This window comes from Eublepharis macularius, chromosome 2, assembly GCF_028583425.1.
Source record: "Eublepharis macularius isolate TG4126 chromosome 2, MPM_Emac_v1.0, whole genome shotgun sequence".
In the NCBI taxonomy this organism is placed as follows: Eukaryota; Metazoa; Chordata; class Lepidosauria; order Squamata; family Eublepharidae; genus Eublepharis; species Eublepharis macularius.
Genome location: NC_072791.1, coordinates 17786365 through 17805126, shown reverse-complemented (window position 1 = coordinate 17805126; position 18762 = coordinate 17786365). Strand labels below are relative to the sequence as shown.

General features: G+C 41.8%; 1 protein-coding gene across 2 annotated transcripts in view; it reads left to right on the top strand.

Annotated features, from left to right (window-relative positions):
- The window catches only part of AKT1 (AKT serine/threonine kinase 1), a 159571-nt gene that overhangs the window by 95789 nt on the left and 45020 nt on the right, over positions 1-18762 (top strand). For both annotated transcript variants that reach the window (XM_054970862.1, XM_054970863.1), the window contains exon 3: positions 7466-7594. In XM_054970862.1, coding sequence (XP_054826837.1) covers positions 7466-7594 — 129 coding nt within the window. The remainder of the gene's footprint in view (positions 1-7465; positions 7595-18762) is intronic.

The window sequence follows — 18762 nt, the reverse complement described above, 5'->3', positions numbered from 1 at the left end:
GGATCACGTGACCGTTTGGGCGGGAAAACGGTCGCTGAGGCGCGCGACAAACGGCCCCTTCGGAGCCATGGAAGCTCTAGAAAATTCTCCGGCGGCTGGCCTGCGCCTGCGCAGTCCCCATGTGTGGAGGCACAGAAGAACGAAGATGAACATACGGTTTATATACCGCCTTTCAGGACAACTTAATGCCCACTTAGAGTGGTTTACAAAGTATGCTATTATCATCCCTACAACAAAATACCCTATGAGGTGGGTGGGGCTGAGAGAACTCCAGAGAACTGTGACTAGCCCAAGGTTACCCAGCTGGCTTCAAGTGGAGGAGTGGGGAATCGAACCCGGCTCTCCAGATTAGAGTCCTGCACTCTTAACCACTACACCATATTCACATTTAAAACACGCTCCCTCCAATCAGATACTTTGAGGGTCCAATCAGTGTCCTCTGAGTGTTCGGTATATAGAACTCCAAGCAGTTTTTGCAGAATTCTGTTTTGGGGAGTGGGGAAGCTCTGTACACTTGAGAATTCATGTTACAACATTGCTGGGAGCTTCCAATATAGAACTCTTGTTACTCATCTGGTTTGGCCCTGAAGGGGGCAGAAGCGAGGGCCATGAAAGGTCAGAAGTTGTCTCTCTACTAACATGTGACTCTTGGTTAGAGAAGGCAGCCTACTAATTAGCGAAATACACCATTGTTTTAAAATACTTGCACTGCAAAATGTAAATGCTAGGGAAAAAATTCTCCACTTGTCAGTATGAAAAATGACAATAGCAGAAAAAATAATATGTAGGACATCTGTTGTGATTTTTTTTGTTGTTGTTGAGGTTAGATGAGATTTTCAAACGTGTTCCGGGCACATAATCTAGCATTTAAAAGGAAACGCAAGCAGATAAAGAAGTTAACAGAGAGCTGGGTTACCTTTTTATAGGAGCTGTTTGCTAGTTAATGCCACTGTAAATGTTTTTATCGGGTGTGGAATGGTTTTTTCCCCATCCATCTTCTTGTAGATCAATGAAAAAAAATAAATTGCATAAAAGCAGTGGCTATAAAAGTGAAAGTCTTGGGATTCAGAATAAATATTCAGGTAATCTTTGGCATTTGTGGATTCTGGTGGCTGGAGCAATATAACTATTAGCACCCCAGTCCAGGTTTTCTGTAGCCTCTGCCATCTAATTTCCAATGACTCTCATCAGCAGGTGCGGGGAGAGGGGACAAATTTATCCCCTTGGTTTCGATTCCCCAACGGGGCTGTGTTTCCAAAGCCCCGACAACTGAATTAGATCTAGAAAAGCATGTGTAGCCCCGATTTGTGTGCCTGGATTCTTCATCGAATTAGCCATGCATGCATAGAACACCCCCTAATTGGAGCAGGGGGTGGGTGATTTATAGTTGGGGAATACTTCGTTCCAGAGTATTTTGAGACTTCTCTTGTGTATATACAAGTTGGATCCAGACTGCCTGAGATGGCTCCAATCAGTTTTTTTTACTATAGAAAGGGGAATGAGGGAGTCCCCTTTGACCACCAATAATGTATGATAGAGATCAGAGAACCTGCATAGACAAATGGCCTGTGGGTTCGGGACTTTAATAAGAAGGGAGATCAGGTGAGATTGGAAAAGCTGGTTGGATCTAACTCTAAATATTCATGGCTTCCCATCTCTCTTCTGCCCACTGATCTCTACAAAATAATAATAACAACATTCGATTTATATACCGCCCTTCAGGACAACCTAACGCCTGCTCAGAGTGGTTTACAAAGTATGTTATAATAATGATGATGACGACAACAACAACAACAACATTTGATTTATATACCACCCTTCAGGACAACTTAATGCTCACTCAGAGTGGTCTACATAGTATGTTATTATTATCCTCACGATAAACACCCTGTGAGTTGGGTGGGGCTGAGAGAGCTCTGAAAAAGCTGTGACTGGCCCAAGGTCACCCAGCTGGCTTCAAGCGGAAGAATGGGGAATCAAACCCGGTTCTCCAGATTGGAGTCCTGCCGTTCTTAACCACTACATCAAACTGGCTCCTGGCAGAAAGGCAAACCGGAAGAATAATGAGGGATGTGTCTGCAGTGGGAAGGCAGATTCAGTGGAAACCGCCAATTTAGGTTGGATACAATTTTTTTTAAAAAAAAATTGAAAAGTTGAGTGTCTTGGTTTTTAAATTGGGTATTTACTGAAACGGTAGTTTTTAAAAAGATTCAGTCTCTCTCATTCTCCCAGTTTGGTGTAGTGGTTAAGAGCACAGGACTCTAATCTGGAGAGCCGGGTGTGATTCCCCACTCCTCCACAAAGCCAACTGGGTGACCTTGGGCGAGGCACAGTTCTCTGGAGCTCTCTCAGCCCCACCCACCTCACAGGGTGATTGTTGTGGGGTAATAATAACACTTTGTAAACCGCTCTGAGTGGGCATTAAGTTGTCCTGAAGGGCGGTATATAAAACTAATATTATTATTATATTATTATTATTATTATTATTTATACAGCCTTTTTATGCGGTTACCAGAAAATACTTTTAACCTGCTTGTTATGACCTTTACTTTCTTTGAGTAGATATTTCTTTTAATCTTTCCCTTAACACCCTCTGGGTAGTTTGCTGCCACCAGGAATATTATATTCCAAGATATTTTATTTAAGTTTTCCCTTTGGTAACGTTCCTAAGCGTCAGGCTCCTTCGTGGCTCTATGTGGCCCTGAGGATAGGAATGGGATATAGCAATGACAGCCACTCCGGGATATAACAAAACAAAATAAACTTTTATTTAGTCAAGAAGTGTATCGGTTTCTTAAACGTAGTTCTCGGTTCTTAAAGTTACTTCCTATAAACTCATTCATACAGATCTCTTCTAAGGCTTCACACACAGTTAGCCTTTTTCTCTAACTCAATATTTCACAGAAATATTAAACCTGCTCAGGCAGCCCACAGCTGGCCTCTCTTTCCCTGACTGAGTGTCCTTTCACAAACATGCTCAGTTCAGGTTCCACACAGGTCATATTTCTCTCATAAATACTTCAACATACTCAGGCAGCACACAGCTAGCCTGCCTTCCTCTGACTGACACTTCTGCTCTCCACTCTCAGTCTAAAACTGCATTCACTCCGCCCACACTCTGTCATCAACCAATCACATCACTCACTCTTCCCTCTCTCACCCCCACTCTTCACCTAGCTCACACCAAGCATTTAAAGACACATGCACACATTTACTTGAAATCATTACACTGCTTTAAACTGAAAGAGTTTTAATGTAAATTTGGCCTCCAGTCAAGCACATTGAAGTAATGGCTTTTTTTTAATGTAAAGGAAGAACCTCAAGCATTGTAAATTTGATGCAATGGGTCACCTTTTGTCCTGTGGGCTGTGGGGAGGTTTTCAGAAACTGAGTTAGAATGAAGAGTGTGTACCTGGTGGATATTCTGCATCCCTTGCAGGCTCGGCGTTTCTCTCAGTTCGCAAGGTGTTTTCCCAAATACTCCAAAATCCCCTGGGTTCAAAAGGCAGTTTGGGATTGAGTCATAGTTGACTTTTGTCATAAAGGCAATTAATTTATTTATAGCACCCATAAAGGGTCCTGACCAGAGCAAGTTGTAATTGAATTTGTGGTGCTGCAGGACAAGGGTAAAGGGAAGACAGATTTTGTTTTATTTACTGTATTTATAGTCCCTTTCTCACTGAGATGCAAAGAGGATTTACACAGTATATGTCAGGAGTCCCCAAACTTTTCTAGCTTGTGGGTCCATTTGAAATTCTGACACAGTGTGGTGGGCGCAGCCACAAAATGGCTGGCCACAAAATGGCTGCCACAGGAGGTGATAACCACAAAATGGCTGCTGCAGGTTACCTACAGTTATACAATGTTGTAGGGGCAGCTGCTGCCAAAGCAATTTTTTTTAAAGGTGCACTTCCAATCAAATCTCCAGTGGCTAATCATAAGCCTTGCTGGGCAAAAGCCCCACCTCGCTCTGCCCACTTTCTAAAAACACTTGGTGGGTGCCAGGTACAATGGCGCCCGTAGTCACTACATTGAGGACCCATGGTAGATGTCGATACAGTCAAAATGAAGAGATATTACAATAAGCAAAATATTATGGCTACAGAGATCTGAATAAGTATAGCATATTCAGTGTGCTGCAGGGATAAACGGAGGGCGGTTTTATTCATTCAGTTATGCATAGGGTTGGGGAATTCCTGGAGATTTTGGAAGTAGAGCCTGGAGAAGGCATGGTTTGGAAAGAGGAGGGACCTCAACAGGGTATAATGCCATAGAATCCACCCTCCAAAGCAGCCATTTTCTCCAGGAGAACTGACCTCTATGGCCTGGACATCAGTTGTAATTCTGGGAGATCTCCAGCCACCATCTGGAGGCTGGCGACTCTATGCATACTTAAGTTTTAATCTATATCATGCTGGCATATCAGTGCAGAAAGGTTGAAATTCAGCTGGAAATCTACCCTTCTGCAAGGTTTTCCATCATTCCGAAAGCCACTGCAAGAGCGTTTGGTGATGTCTTTTTGTGTTTCACATGCGCAAAAGCGGCATGTCTGAATTTGGCTTTAATTTCGGTAAAGGGATTGTGCCAAAAGCTCCAAGGGAAAGGTGGATATTCAGGAGGGGTTTGGAGGACAAGAGAGAAAGGGCATTGTGAAGGTAGTTCTTGAAGGTTTTGGGGGAGAAGATGGATTGATAGCGCATGTGTAATGTAAGGAGCCCCTCCCATTTTTGAAACATTAGTTGCACTTAATCCCTAACCTTGCTTTTAGGTTTTAGAAGTTCATGAAGAGGAGAATTGGGAGAGCGGATGGCTGCCTTCTGAAAGCAAAACTGGAGAGGGAGGGAAAGAACCAGGTGCAGGATTAGAACAGATTCATGCACCCCTCTGGATACCAGCTTCAGCACCGAAAACACCGTCTGCTCTGCCATGTACCACTTCGGTTATGCGCTAAAACCTGCTTGCAGACATGTTGGTGGCCTTTGTGCAAAAGCAACGGTCGATGCAAACAACTCTTTTCCAACCAGTCTTCTGTCATGTATTTATGCAGATTAAAAAAAACAAAACTAAGCAGCTGTCCAGTTAAATAGTTGCAAGCAGAATTTAATTATGGGATCTTAAAGCTGGCCTAAGAATGTTAAGTTCACACTAATAAAATGCCCATGTGTGTCAAGAGAGGCCCTCTAGTTGGGAAAGGGAAAGGGACGGGGTGCTTCAGTGGTAGAATGTGTAGTTTGCTAGCAGGTTCTGAATTCAGTCCCAGGCCTCTTGATCCAGATAAGACAGAGGCGATGGCTGGCTGGAAGGGGATACTGCTTTAAATGGGATTGTTCGTCCTACCATCGATGGTGTGTTGCTGTTGTTGAAATTTTGGCAGTCTTGCTGGACGCCGGTCTCTTTTTGGAGAAACAGGTGTCCATGATGGTGAAAAATGCTCCCTGCCCCCAGTTAGGAAGCTGCCTCTGTTTGCAGGTGCCTGATCTGGCCATGCTTATCCTTGCTTCAGTAGCCAGGCTAGATTACTGTAACATGCTCTACATGGGGTTGCCCTTGAAGACTATCTGGAGACTGCGGCTGTTGCAAAACACTGTAGCCTGTTTGTTACCTGGAGCCAGCTGGAAGGGCCGTATGACTCCTATTTTGAGGTCCCTTTACTGGTTGTTGATCCAGCTCAAGGTATCGGTGCTTACCTGTAAATCCCTTCATGACCTGATGTTCGAATACTTGAAGGACTGCCTTTCCATTCATGTTCCGGTACAACAGCTTCATTTTTCCTTGGACAGGTCTACTGTCCTTGATTGGTCCCCTTGTTTAAGGCATGTTTAGGAGAAGTCCAGGCCCAGCCTTCTCAGTAACTGACTGTACATTTCTGGAACAGCCTCCCAGAAGAGGTCGGGCTGCACCTACCACTGTGGCTTTCTGGCAAGATTGCAAAAAAACCAAACTAATCCTAAGAGACCCATATACTCACCAATGCTTGTTAGGATTGTGTTAAGAAGGAACATGCAGTAAATAATTTGTCTTGAAAAAGCAACGCAAAACGGGATATAACCAAGGCTGGTGCACTCGTTGCCAACTGCCCAGGAGAATTTGCCTCCATCGCTTTCCTCCTGGAATGTTCTGCCTGTAAAGAAGAAGAAAAAACAAGCTGCGATCATTTTGAACTTTGGACATGGATACTTACCTTGTGTTAGGATTCAAATAGACTTCTTGAATGTATAGATGGATTGTGATTTTCAACCACTATATTGATAGCATTGGTGCATATAGGAAAACTTGCAAATGTTTGAAATGGTAGTAATATAATGTTATCAGTTCTTGCACATATAGCACTTGCACTTTGTTAATAATAAAAAAGCATACTATATTTTTGGGGTCTCTTAGGACTAGCTTGGTTCTTCTGGTTGTATTGCTCTAGTAAGAGACTCTCTCCTTTTTGGTCGTCTGAAGATTGCAAAAAAAAAAAAAACCCACCCCACATTGTTCTAGAGACCTTTGGGGGTACCTGAGTCCATGAAAAGGGGGAATACCATGCTGTTGTGAGATATTTTGAAATGCTTTATATCTGTTGCTGTAATGTTTGTTTTTATCAAATTGCTTGTATATTGTTAAACCTACCGTGGGACTTGAGATGCTCAGGAAAAAGGCAGGCATAGCAATGTTTTAAATCAATAAATATTTCTGGTCAAAAGATTTCAGGAAGCAAGTGATATTGTGAAAAGTCCCTTGTCTGCCTATGGCCCAGAGCAACTGCTGCCCGTCAGAGCAGACAATACTGGGAGCATATGAGCATGTGAAGTTGTTTTATGCCGAGTCAGACCATTGGTCTGTCAAGGTCAGTATCGCCCACTCTGATTGGAAGCAGCTCTCCAGGAGCTTGGATAGGCGTCTTTCACATCACCTACTGCCTGGTCCTTTGAACTAGAGATGCTGAGGATTGAACCTGGGACCTTCTGCATGCAAGGCAGATGCTGTACCCCTGAGCCACGCCTCCCTCTTAGCTTTATATGAGAGAGAGAATTAATATAAACTCTTCACCTACACAGGAAAAAGTAAAGATTTACTCATGATCACCGTCAGAGTGGGTACATAAATCCCTCTCCTACTCCGGGCAACCCGATCTAGCCCATACTATCGGCATAGCTCCATCCTAACTTCTGTCTATCTGGTCATGCTACAGTGGGACAGGCTGAACTTTCTTTAGATACAAGTTATAGTTAGATTTCTAATAGTTAACAGGGAAACGGTACTCCTTCAGAACATTCCATGCATTCATTCTATGCTTTCTCTTCTTTGGATGCTTTATGTGAACTTTGCCATTTCGACGATTCTCTGAGCTTTGGATAGCCAGCCACTCGAGTAATAAAGGATGTATACTTGCAGCGATTGTTTTAGCTGCAGCAAAAATATTCCACATTTACCAATTTACCACCCCCACCCCCGTCTCTCTTTTTTTCCATCCCTGCAGGAGAATACATTAAAACATGGAGGCCGAGGTATTTTCTGTTGAAGAATGATGGAACGTTTATTGGCTACAAAGAGCGACCGCAAGATGTGGACCAACGGGAGTCCCCCTTAAATAACTTCTCTGTGGCTCGTAAGTATTTCCTGAACCACTCTTCTGTGGCTTCTCCCATTTACTAAAAGAGCAAGATTCGGGTCCAGTAAGCCAACAAGATTTCCAGGGTATAAGCTTTGGAAAGTCATGCTTCCTTCATCAGATACAAAGGGGGCTTGGCTTTTGAAAGCTTATACCTGGGAAATCTTGTAGGGTTTTTTTAGGTGCTACTGGACCCAAATCTTGCTCCTCTGGCTGCCCATCTGAAACCACTTACTAAACATTTTTTGGCATGAAATTTTCCAGAGTTGTCACAGAATATACTGGAATTTTGGTTGGTAAAGCTTCACAGAATTCTATCTTCAGACAAAACTTATTCTCAGCATCTTGGCTTTCTTCATTTTGGGCATGGAGGTATTTTCTTGTACCATGTAATTGTTATGAGGGGGGGCGGGTTCCAGCCATTCTTTTTTCACTCTGTCTTGCCCAGTTGTCCTCCTTACTTCAGCCCGAGCCTCACATGCTTTTGTCTGTGCAGGTCCTATGTTCCCCAACATCCTTTTTGGATGGTCAAAGGGGACTCCCTTTTCTTCCACCAGCGGAAGATCTGGTTATATTCAACCCAACGGCTGCTTTCCGTACTAAAACTGGAGTGCCTCTTTTAAGCTTTTCTGAGATTGGCTTGAATCTTATAGTAAATATCCAGTGATGGAAGCACTTTTACTCGACGAGTAATTAAATTGTAGAATTCACTGTCAGTGGATGTAGTGATGGCCATTAGCACCGAGGGCTTTAGAAGAGGGTTAAGGAGATTCGTGAAGGAAAGGTCCATCAATAGCTACTAGACATGGAGACACCCAGTTCTAGAATGCAACATTAGGGGAAGTTCTCGGTCTCTTTGCTCTGGCTGATGGCCTTTCAGGACAACTGCTTGGCTTCTGTATGAAACAGGAAGCTGGAGTAGAGGAACCATTGATCTGTTCCCACAAGACTTGTCTTATGTCTTAAGGGATTTCTGTCATTGGATTAGGACTTCCTCGCCTCCCCTCCATAGCTGCCCCAAATGATTCCCAACTTACTGCTCCTAGGGGACAGAGGGCCCCAGAGACAGCACAGGGGAATTTGGACGTCTGCAGAAATCATCCTGTTAGCAGAAATTTTTTGAAAGCTTATATCGGTGTTGGGAGGATCAAAAAGGAGTGGGAAATAGAAGTGCTTGTCAGTATAACAACAACAACAACAACAACATTTGATTTATATACCACCCTTCAGGATGACTTAACACCCACTCAGAGCAGTTTACAAAGTATGCTATTATTATCCCCACAACAAAACACCCTGTGAGGTGGGTGGGGCTGAGAGAGCTCCAAAGAGCCGTGACTTGCCCAAGGTCACCCGGCTGGCTTCAAGCGGAGGAGTGGGGAATCAAACCTGGCTCTCCAGATTAGAGTCCCGCACTCTTAACCACTACACCAAACTGGCTCTCACACTTGACAGCAGGCAGGTTGTACTAGCGGCTTCATCGCCGTAAGTTTGCAGGCAGGAGAGAGGAAGAAAGGCAGAAGAAAAAAACTCCTTAAGCTTTTTGAAGTGGATCCCATATCTATTGATTTGGGTTTAAGACAAGTGTTGATCTAAAAAGCCTTTGGCACACAGGCAAGCCAAGTGTGACTACCTCCTGCCCTGCTTCTCTGGCATTTCAAGTGATTGGAAGGATCCGGGTAATACCCGATTTGTCACCCTGGCTTGTCACTGTCGGAACCTGCAGACAGCCATCTTTCCGCACGGTAGAGCCTGACCAGGCATAAGTTTGGGAAGCAGCCTTCGCACACCCTTAAGTGGACTTTAGAGTTCCACCATATGCTCGTCCTTCTGGAAGGTTCTTCTGAGGGCCTTCCCCTCATTCTCTCCTCCTTTCAATCTCCTTGAAAATCCTTTCGTGACAAAAGAGCTTCTTTCTTGGTACTATCAGTTCATGGTACGGTGCCATTAAAAGGGAGCAGAGTTTGACACCTTCATTGGCAAGAAATTTTGACTTTTTCAGCTTTTACGTGTTTGGAAGGGGGAGTAAATATTTTGATGGTTCGGGAAGTCGCTGGGATAGTGCTGGGTGTCTTTCAGCCATAGAGCAGTAATTTGCATCTCAATACCTCCGTGTCTATTTGTGTTAGAAATTCTTGCACTGTCCTACTTACTTTTGAAAGGCCAACTGCTAAAAAAGAATTGAAAGGTTCTTTCAAGTAGTTTAAAATTTCTCTCTCTTGAACGCGTCTGCCTTTTGATGAGGAAAACGGTTGATGACAAATAGGAATACTGATTGTACTGGGATAGGATACGTTTTACACAAAAGGCAATAGCCTGAGTTGACGGAGTGGTACAAGTTTTAGTAGCAAAGGTACTATGAATACAGTCCTAGGTTTGGGAGACTATTTTTTGTATCGTGCAGATTCAAGGATGATCTTTGTCCGGAGATTTCCTCCAGGGTCATTTTTTTAAACTTTAGATGTTAATTCCCCATTTTCTCTCTATGCGGGCCCCAAATTGGCTTGCCGTTTTGTTATCTTCTCCTCTATTTTTATCTTCACCTTTCTGATTTTATCCTTTCGGTAACCACTCTTTGAGGTAGCTTAGGCTGGGTGTGCATGACTGGCTCAAGGTTGCTCTGTTGAATATGCATCGATGGCTAAATTAACTTCCTATGTGCACAATAGACCAATATCGGAATTCTGGAAAAAATTAAAAGACTTCTTCGATTATCTAATTTAAAACTAAGATAAAATAAGGTAATTATAGAGATAAAATACAGAAAAGATGACTGATTAAAATAATTGACATTAAAGACTGGATATAAGCAACTAAAGAGAGTGGAGGAGAGCTATTATATAATTTAGCTGTGCTGTTGTATACCTTGAATATATTTTTCTGTTAGTTTAAATCTAATTCAAACGTAGTGCTTGTATAAACTTCAATGCATTTTCTGTTGTTACAGGAATCTTTTCTTTTAAATAAAATCTTTACTTTTAAAAAAAGGTTGTTCCGTGAGTTCCCATGGCAGAGTGGGGATTCGAACCTGGGTCTCCCAGATAGTAGTCTGGTGTTCTGACCACTGTATTACACTGGTTCGCTACTTTGCAGTGCTAGATATACTCTGAGACACACATAGACACATTAATTGTTATTCATCATGTCTTGCTGTGTCTGCTGACAAAATAACCCCCTAAGTTTTTACATACCTAGGCAGGATTGTGAGTCTGCCTTCTGGTGAGCTGATTCATTGGTCTATCACAGTCAGTATTGTTTGTTCATCGTCGTGTCTTCTGTGCAGTCCCACATGGGAACTGCGCATGCGCAGACCAGGCTGGTCTGCGCATGCGCAGTTCCCATGTGGGACTGCACAGAAGAACACTCAGTGAACAACAGTTACAGGCAGGTGCAACCCTGTTTTCTCATTGGCAGTGGATCTCCAGGCAGAGATCTACTACCTGATCCTTTCTCCCCACTTATACTGGAAACGTCAGGGATTGTACCTGGAATCTTCTGCATGCAAGCCAGATGCTCTCCTGCTGAGCCACTGCCTCTGCACATAAAAAAATGAAGGCCAACCTCTGGAAGTCTGTAAGCGGTGTTCCTTATATATATATTGAAAATCTCTAGTGAGCAACCCCTGATAAGCTTTAGCCCTGTTCAAAAATTATATTGAATGCAGATACATCTGTTTGTAAGAAAGAGCCAATGTGCCAGTGAAAATGGGGACCAGTGCCTGGATAAATGCATAGCTACAATCATGTGTCCAGCTGTAAATTCATTGAATGTGACATGAGAATTCAACTTACAAAGAAAAACCAAGTGTTCACTGGGCAGTGGATTGTACGTATGTTCACAGTAACTTGTGAACAGGACTTTTAAAGTGCTGTGTAGGTGGTCATTTCTTAATCTTGAGTTGTCATCCTCTATAATGTTCCGGTACACATGTGTGCATTGATTTCTGACCCTGCCTTTTAGTTCAGAAGGATCCTCAAGATGGCTCTCACATGCAAAAAAATAAAATACGATTAATTTTAGGGATGCTTTCATCTCCTGTGACATCACAACTCTCTGGGGTGGCATCCCACCTAATCCCCAGTTCTCATTAAGTTGTTCCAGTTGTTCCCACTCCCTTTCATATTTTTTGTCTACTGTTGATTGGTCAAAACTCAGGGAGACAACCCGATTAGTAGGAGCAAACAGAAACAAAGCCGGGAATATAACAATATGTATCTCTATTCTATTAAAGTGCATTTAAGTGCAAATAGCAAAAGTGTTATAAACAGTGTACATAAAGCAATAAATATATTAATCACAATCCGTCAATGTCCATATATACATTCCACAATGGGAGATCCCAGGAAGGGGAGGTGGAGTTCCAGTTGGAAACAAATTTCCAGGAGAGTTCATAAATAATTAAAAGTCATAATCCATGCATGATGAAACCATTAATGCCGACGGTCCAATGTGTGCACTGATGTTTCCAATCCCGTTTCATGGCAAAAAGGCACTTCTTCATGGGCATATATCTTCTGGAAAGTAGTAACTCCCGGTCCAACACACTCCCGGATCCAATACACAATCAAAAATTACGACGGACATGATTACGACGGACAAAAATTATGTCAGCCGCTGATTGTTTACTTTTAGAGTTTTATACCCCTCTTTTCTCCTGAGTGGGTACCTAAAGCATCTTATAATGTCGTTCTCCCTTCATCCATTTTATCCTCACAACAACCCTGTAATGCACGATAGAGGAACTGATCAAAGGACACCCAGCAAGCTTCCGTGGCAGAATGGGGATTCAGACCCGGCCTCCCAGCTCCTAGTCTGACACTCTAACCACTATACAATGCTGCCTGTACTTGGTATCTCAGAGCTGATACCAATATATTGTGGATGGGGCTGAGACTGCTAGAAGAGCTTGTTTCCCTCTCACATCACTAACTTCCACCCTTGTTGCATTATTTGTGCCTAATCCCGTAGTTTAACATTACAGATAAACCATCCTATACTGCTGTGGCTATATATGAAAGGACTGCTCCCATCTCCCCCTAAGTTCCCCATTTTAATATTTCTGAGTTTTTCGCTACTGTAACCGGGGTAAGGAGATGGTGCGGGAAGTGACTTCGGCAGAGCAGGGTGTTGTGCTCAGAAGTGCCGTACAAGTTTCCCAGCGAAGCCTTTCTTCCTTTCTTGATGTTCGCTGTAATGATTGAGCAGGGTAATTAGACAGCATATTGTTCACTAAACAAAACATTTCTGCGTGACATACTTGAATTATAGTGGTTATTAACTGACAAATCTGTATTATTCATCTTGCGTGTGTGCTTTAAAGACTGCTAGATCAGCAAGCTGAACAAATATCAACGGGCAGTGCTGATTTAGAGGAAACATGTCGATTTTAATTGGTCTCATTCCTTCCCTTGTATCGGAAAGCAATAATGGGGACGTTTGATGCGAGGTCAAAATCGCTGACCGTTCACACAGCCGCCCCTTTTCATTGCCCTTTGGATGTCGTCAGAGCTCATTTTGACTGTTGGGATAAATGCAGCAGGTGGACCAAGTCAGGGGTCAGCACAGGCGTTGGGGGATTAATCTTTGACCGTAGCCTTATAGGAGGAGGTTAGCGCCCCAGGATTGCACCCCAGCCAAGCCAAGGTCCTGGGAAATGGCTGCCTCCTGATTTCTTCCACTGGTCACAGCAAACATCAGCAGCTGGGAATTGGTCCCATGTGGTCCCCCCTCTGCCCCCCAAATTCCTGCTGAAATGGAATTCGGCAGCAGATCCGGGATTTCGTCACTGTGAATCCAAAGTCAGCAGGAATTTAGCCCAGTGGCACCTAAGAGAACAACAAGATTTCCAGAGTGTAAGCTTTTGAGAGTCAAAGCTCCCTTCTTCAAACGCAAGGGAGCGTTGACTCTCGAAAGCTTACACTCTGAAAATCTTGTTGGTCTCTCAGGTGCCACTGGACTCAAATCCTGCTGTTCTACTGCAACGCAGCAATCCAAGGGTAGAATTCTTAACAGATGTGTCAAGGAGTTGGTCCAGCTGCCCCCTCCCATCATTGGGCTGAGCAGGTAAAAGTCTGTAGGATACTGTGGGGCGTGCTGAGTCACGTGGCATGTTGGGAAATGTTGTTCTTACGGCAAAAGCACTGGGGTACCCTGGCAAGCAAAAGGTCTTCTAAGAGCAAGCAGTTTTGAAAACCACATCGCTGGATGGGCCAGAGGTTGGACTGAAATAGTCATAGTAGTTCCTTTATATCAGAGAACTGGGGAAACAACTCTCAAAGAAAGTCAGCCTGGTTCGCTTTTGTGAAGCCACACCCTCTTCTTCAGAATTAGAACGCCCCTTCTGCATGCAGCAATTTTTCCTATGTTCTTTTTGTTTGTTTTTAAGTTAACGAAATTAGGGAATTGTGTGCTTATCTCTGGAAAACTTCTTTTCATGACTCACTACTGCACTTTTAACATCTGACTGAAGTTCTTGAGTAGGATGTGGCTGAACTTTGGCAGGCCATGAATGAGAAACAAGAAAAATGCAAAAAAAACCCCTCACCTCACTTTCCCATTGAGAAGCTTCACAATTTTAGCAGCGGAGGAGGAATAAAAATGCAGGGCCCTGAATCCAGTGACTATGAGACCGCGAAAGATCTAGCCATTGCATTAAATACTTAGCTCTGTGTGGGAAGCTGGAAATTAAAAGGTTTTAAAAGCAAGTACGGTCTGCAAAGACGCTCTTAAGCGGCCCCGTTCCTAACCTGCCCCCAGCTTCTGTGAAGCCAGAATGCCTGTGTGGAAAACACTGAAGAAAAACCCAGCCAGGTTAAATGAAGTTCAGTGAATGAGTTTCTCTTGACAGTGGATTGTGTTTGTATGGTTGTGAACATGCTAAGATTTCACAGCAGGGGTGATTTCCTGGAACCGAGTTAGTTTAGCAACTGGGTATTAAAATGGAAACAAATACCCGTGCCGTTGGCTGCCATGGGGCAGGGAAATGGCATGGCCTTGTGACTTAGCATGCCTTTCTGTTACCAAATTTTATTTTTTTTTTTGAAAAATTTTTTATTGGGTTAGAACATTTTTATTTTTACATTACAATCAATTTTCCCCTAATTTTTCGTTTCTAACCCCCTCCCTTTCCCCCCCTTTTGTTGACTTCCAACAGCTTTCCCACCCTCTGTCCCTTTTCCCTTACTTCTATTAAATTCCTCTGTCTAAAACAGATATACATTCTCCATTATATTAAGCAGTACATCATTAACTCCTTTAATTATTATACACCCAAACTATACGTCTTTAGATAAACAATTTATCCCATTTTCCAGTTTTGAATAATTCTATATAAACCTATATATCATAAACCATAAAAATTTCCCACATTTAAATCAAACAATTTGATTTGTTCTCTATATATTACTCATTTCAACTTTTTATGGTAATTCTATATAACTCCTCAGATACTCAATCAATTTAACTCTTCTATACATTCAGTTTGGTGCATATAAATCTTGTCAAAGAAAGAAAATATTGTTAGTTAGTCAATCCTCATGTTTAAACCTTATCATTAATTATTCTCTATCAGTTGACCTATACATATCTATATATATCTCAATCAATTAATCTAACTGCTTATAAATTCACATTTCTCTTCCTCCCCCGGTAAAGTCACCCCTCTCTTTTATACTTTTATTATATTTCAGTAGTTCTCAAACTGCCACAGTTTTCCTCCCACCTCCCATTTCTTCTCCAGGTATTGTTTCAGCTTCTCCCAGTCTGTGTTGAACTGCCCTGAGTCCAGATCTCTCAGTTTTCTTGTCATCTTGTCCATTTCAGCCATATACAGCAATTTGTAGATCCAATCTTCAATAGTTGGTACTTCTTGTACTTTCCATTTCTGCGCATACAAAAGTCTAGCTGCTGCAGTCATATAAAAAATCAACGTCCTATGATGGGCTGGAATTCCCTCCATTCCCAAGTTTAGCAGCAGGAGTTCTGGGTTCTTATTTATTTGAAACTGTAAAATTTCACTCATTTCTCTTATTATTTCCCCCCAGAACTGCCTAGCTACCTCACACGACCACCACATATGATAGAGGGAGCCCTCATGTTTCTTACATTTCCAGCATTTATTAGAAGTATTCAAATTCCCTAGCGCAATCTTCTTTGGTGTCATGTACCAACGATAGATCATTTTGAAAATGTTCTCTTTAATATTAATACATGTCGTTGTCTTCATTGTAGTTTTCCACAAGTATTCCCATGCCTCCATTGTTATTTCTTTATTGAAATTTATAGCCCATTTCACCATCTGTGTTTTAACTATCTCATCCTCAGTATACCATTTCAGCAATACTTGGTATACCTTGGATATTCTTTTCTTGTCTTCTTTAAGAAGGGTCTGCTCTAGTTCCGAGTTCTCTGTTCGTATGCCCCCTTTTGCAAAGTCTGAGTTGTATAAGTCTCTAATCTGTCTATACTGAAACCAATCATAGTTAGGTGATAGTTCCTCTTGCGTCTTTATTCTAAGTTTAGATACTTCAATCTTAGTTATTTCTTTATACGTTAAACATTGTTGTTCATTATCCACAGCTCTCGGATCTATCACCTCATATGGAACCACCCACAAGGGGGTTCCTTCTTGTAAGTAAGTTCTATACTTCTTCCAGATTGTAAATAGACTTCTCCTTACAAAATGATGCAGGAACATCGAGTTGACCTTTACTTTGTCATGCCATAGGTATGCGTGCCATCCAAAAATTTTTTTATATCCCTCTAGGGCTAATAGTTTCTTATTCTTTAATGTCATCCACTCTTTTAACCAAACTAGGCAGATTGCATCATGGTAAAGTCTCAGATTGGGCAGTTGCATTCCGCCTCTCTCTTTTGCATCTTGTAAAACTTTTACTTTCACTCGAGGCTTCTTGCCTGCCCAAACAAAATCTGATATTTTCCTCTGCCATTTTTCAAATTGTTTAGAGTCTCTGATGATTGGTATTGTCTGTAACAAAAACATTACTCTTGGTAACACATTCATCTTAACTGCTGCAATCCTGCCCAACCATGACAGGTTCAATCTATTCCATTTGATCAAGTCTCTCTCTATCTGAGTCCATAATTTTTCATAATTATTCTTGAACAAATCTATATTTTTTGCAGTCAGCTCAACTCCCAAGTATTTCACCTTACTAGTTACTTCACAATCCGTTGTTTCCATTAACAATTGTTGTTTCTGCTTAGTCATGTTTTTGCATAATATCTTTGACTTCTTTTTGTTAATGAAGAAACATGCCAAATCTCCAAACTCCTTGATCTTGCCTATCACTTTTGGCATGTTCTCCAGTGGGTCTTCTACAATTAACATTATGTCGTCTGCAAATGCTCTGACCTTATATGAGTAGTCCTTTATTTTTATTCCTCGTATTTCCTCATCTTGTCGAATTTGTATCATCAGAATCTCCAATACTAAAATGAACAACAATGGAGATAACGGGCAACCTTGTCTTGTTCCTTTACTAATCGTCAATTTTTTGGTCAATTCATCATTCACTACAATTGCTGCAGTCTGGTCTCTATAGATTTCCTTGATTGCTCTGACGAATCTTTCTCCCAGTTGTAGCTTTTCCATAGTGGCAAACATAAAATCCCAGTTTAAATTGTCAAACGCTTTTTCAGCGTCTACAAAGAAGAAACCAACCTCTTTGTCACAACGCTTGTCGTAGTATTCAATAGCATTGATCACTGTCCTTAAGTTGTCTCTTATTTGTCTGTCTGGCAAAAAGCCTGCTTGTTCCTCCTCTATGACTTCCGAGAGCCACCCCTTCAATCTCTCCGCCAATATCTTCGCAAAAATTTTATAGTCATTATTGAGTAGTGATATAGGCCTATAATTTTTCACGCTAGTCAGATCTTGGCCCTCTTTTGGGACCAATGATATATTCGCTTCGCTCCAAGTGTCTGGAATTCTTTGATCCCTAAAAACTCCGTTCATCACCTCTTTTAGGAATGGTGCCAGTTCATTGGCCATTGTCTTATAAAATTTAGCCGTAAGTCCATCTGGCCCTGGCGCCTTTCCTAGATTTGCGGATTATATTGCCATATTTATTTCCTCATCAGTTACTTCACTGTTCAACTTATTTCTCCAAGCTTCCGAGATCTCTGGAAGTTTGGTTTTCTCCAAATATGATGCTATTGATTCTTTGTTTACTTCTTTTTTATTATACAACTTAGCGTAAAATTTATAAAAGGCTCTGCTAATGGTAGTCTGCTCCAAATACGTTTTGTTTTCATCACAAATTTTATTTATTATTTTCTTTTCCCTTTTCTTCTTTAGTTGCCATGCCAAATATTTCCCAGGTTTATTAGCACCCTCAAAAGCTTTTTGATTCAGTCTTTTAAGGTTCCACTCCAATTCTTTGTTACTCATTGCTGTTAACTGTTCTTGAAGAATTTTGATTTCCTGATGTATTTTCTTTTTCCCTGGTCTCTTTTTTAACTGTACTTCTTTGGCCTTTATTTTCTCCTCAATCTCTTGTCTTTTCTCCTCTTTCTTTTTCCTTGCTCTACCATTTAAGTCCATTAGTATGCCCCTTACAACCGCCTTGTACGCGTCCCAAACTTTACTGGTTGGTACTTCTTTATTCACGTTGTATTGTATAAAAAACTTAGTCTCTCTTCTCAGTGTTTCCATATTCTCACTTTCCTGTAACAGGTCCTCATTTATTCTCCAGGCTTTCCTTTTTCTCCTTTTTCCAAATTTCCACATAATTGGGTTGTGATCTGAGCCTACCATCGGCATTATTTCTACCTCCTTAGTCCATAGCGCTAAGTCCTTTGAGGCCCAGATCATATCAATTCTTGATAATGTAAGATGCCTTGCAGAATAAAAAGTAAACTGTTTGGTTTTAGGATATTCTCTCCTCCATACGTCTTCGAGAGTCTCTTGTTGAATCAACTCAAAAAAAAGCTTTGGCAATAGTCCTCTTTTCTTTTGTGCTTTTGTAGTCTTTTTGTCTAATTCCAAATCTGTCACTCCATTGAAATCTCCAGCAAGAATTATCTGGTCATATACAAGATCGTCTAGGTGCTTCCTTAAGTCCTCAAAGAAGCTTTCCTTTGCACCGTTAGGTGCATAAAGTCCGACTACCAACACTCTCTTTAAGTTCCAATTACATTCCACT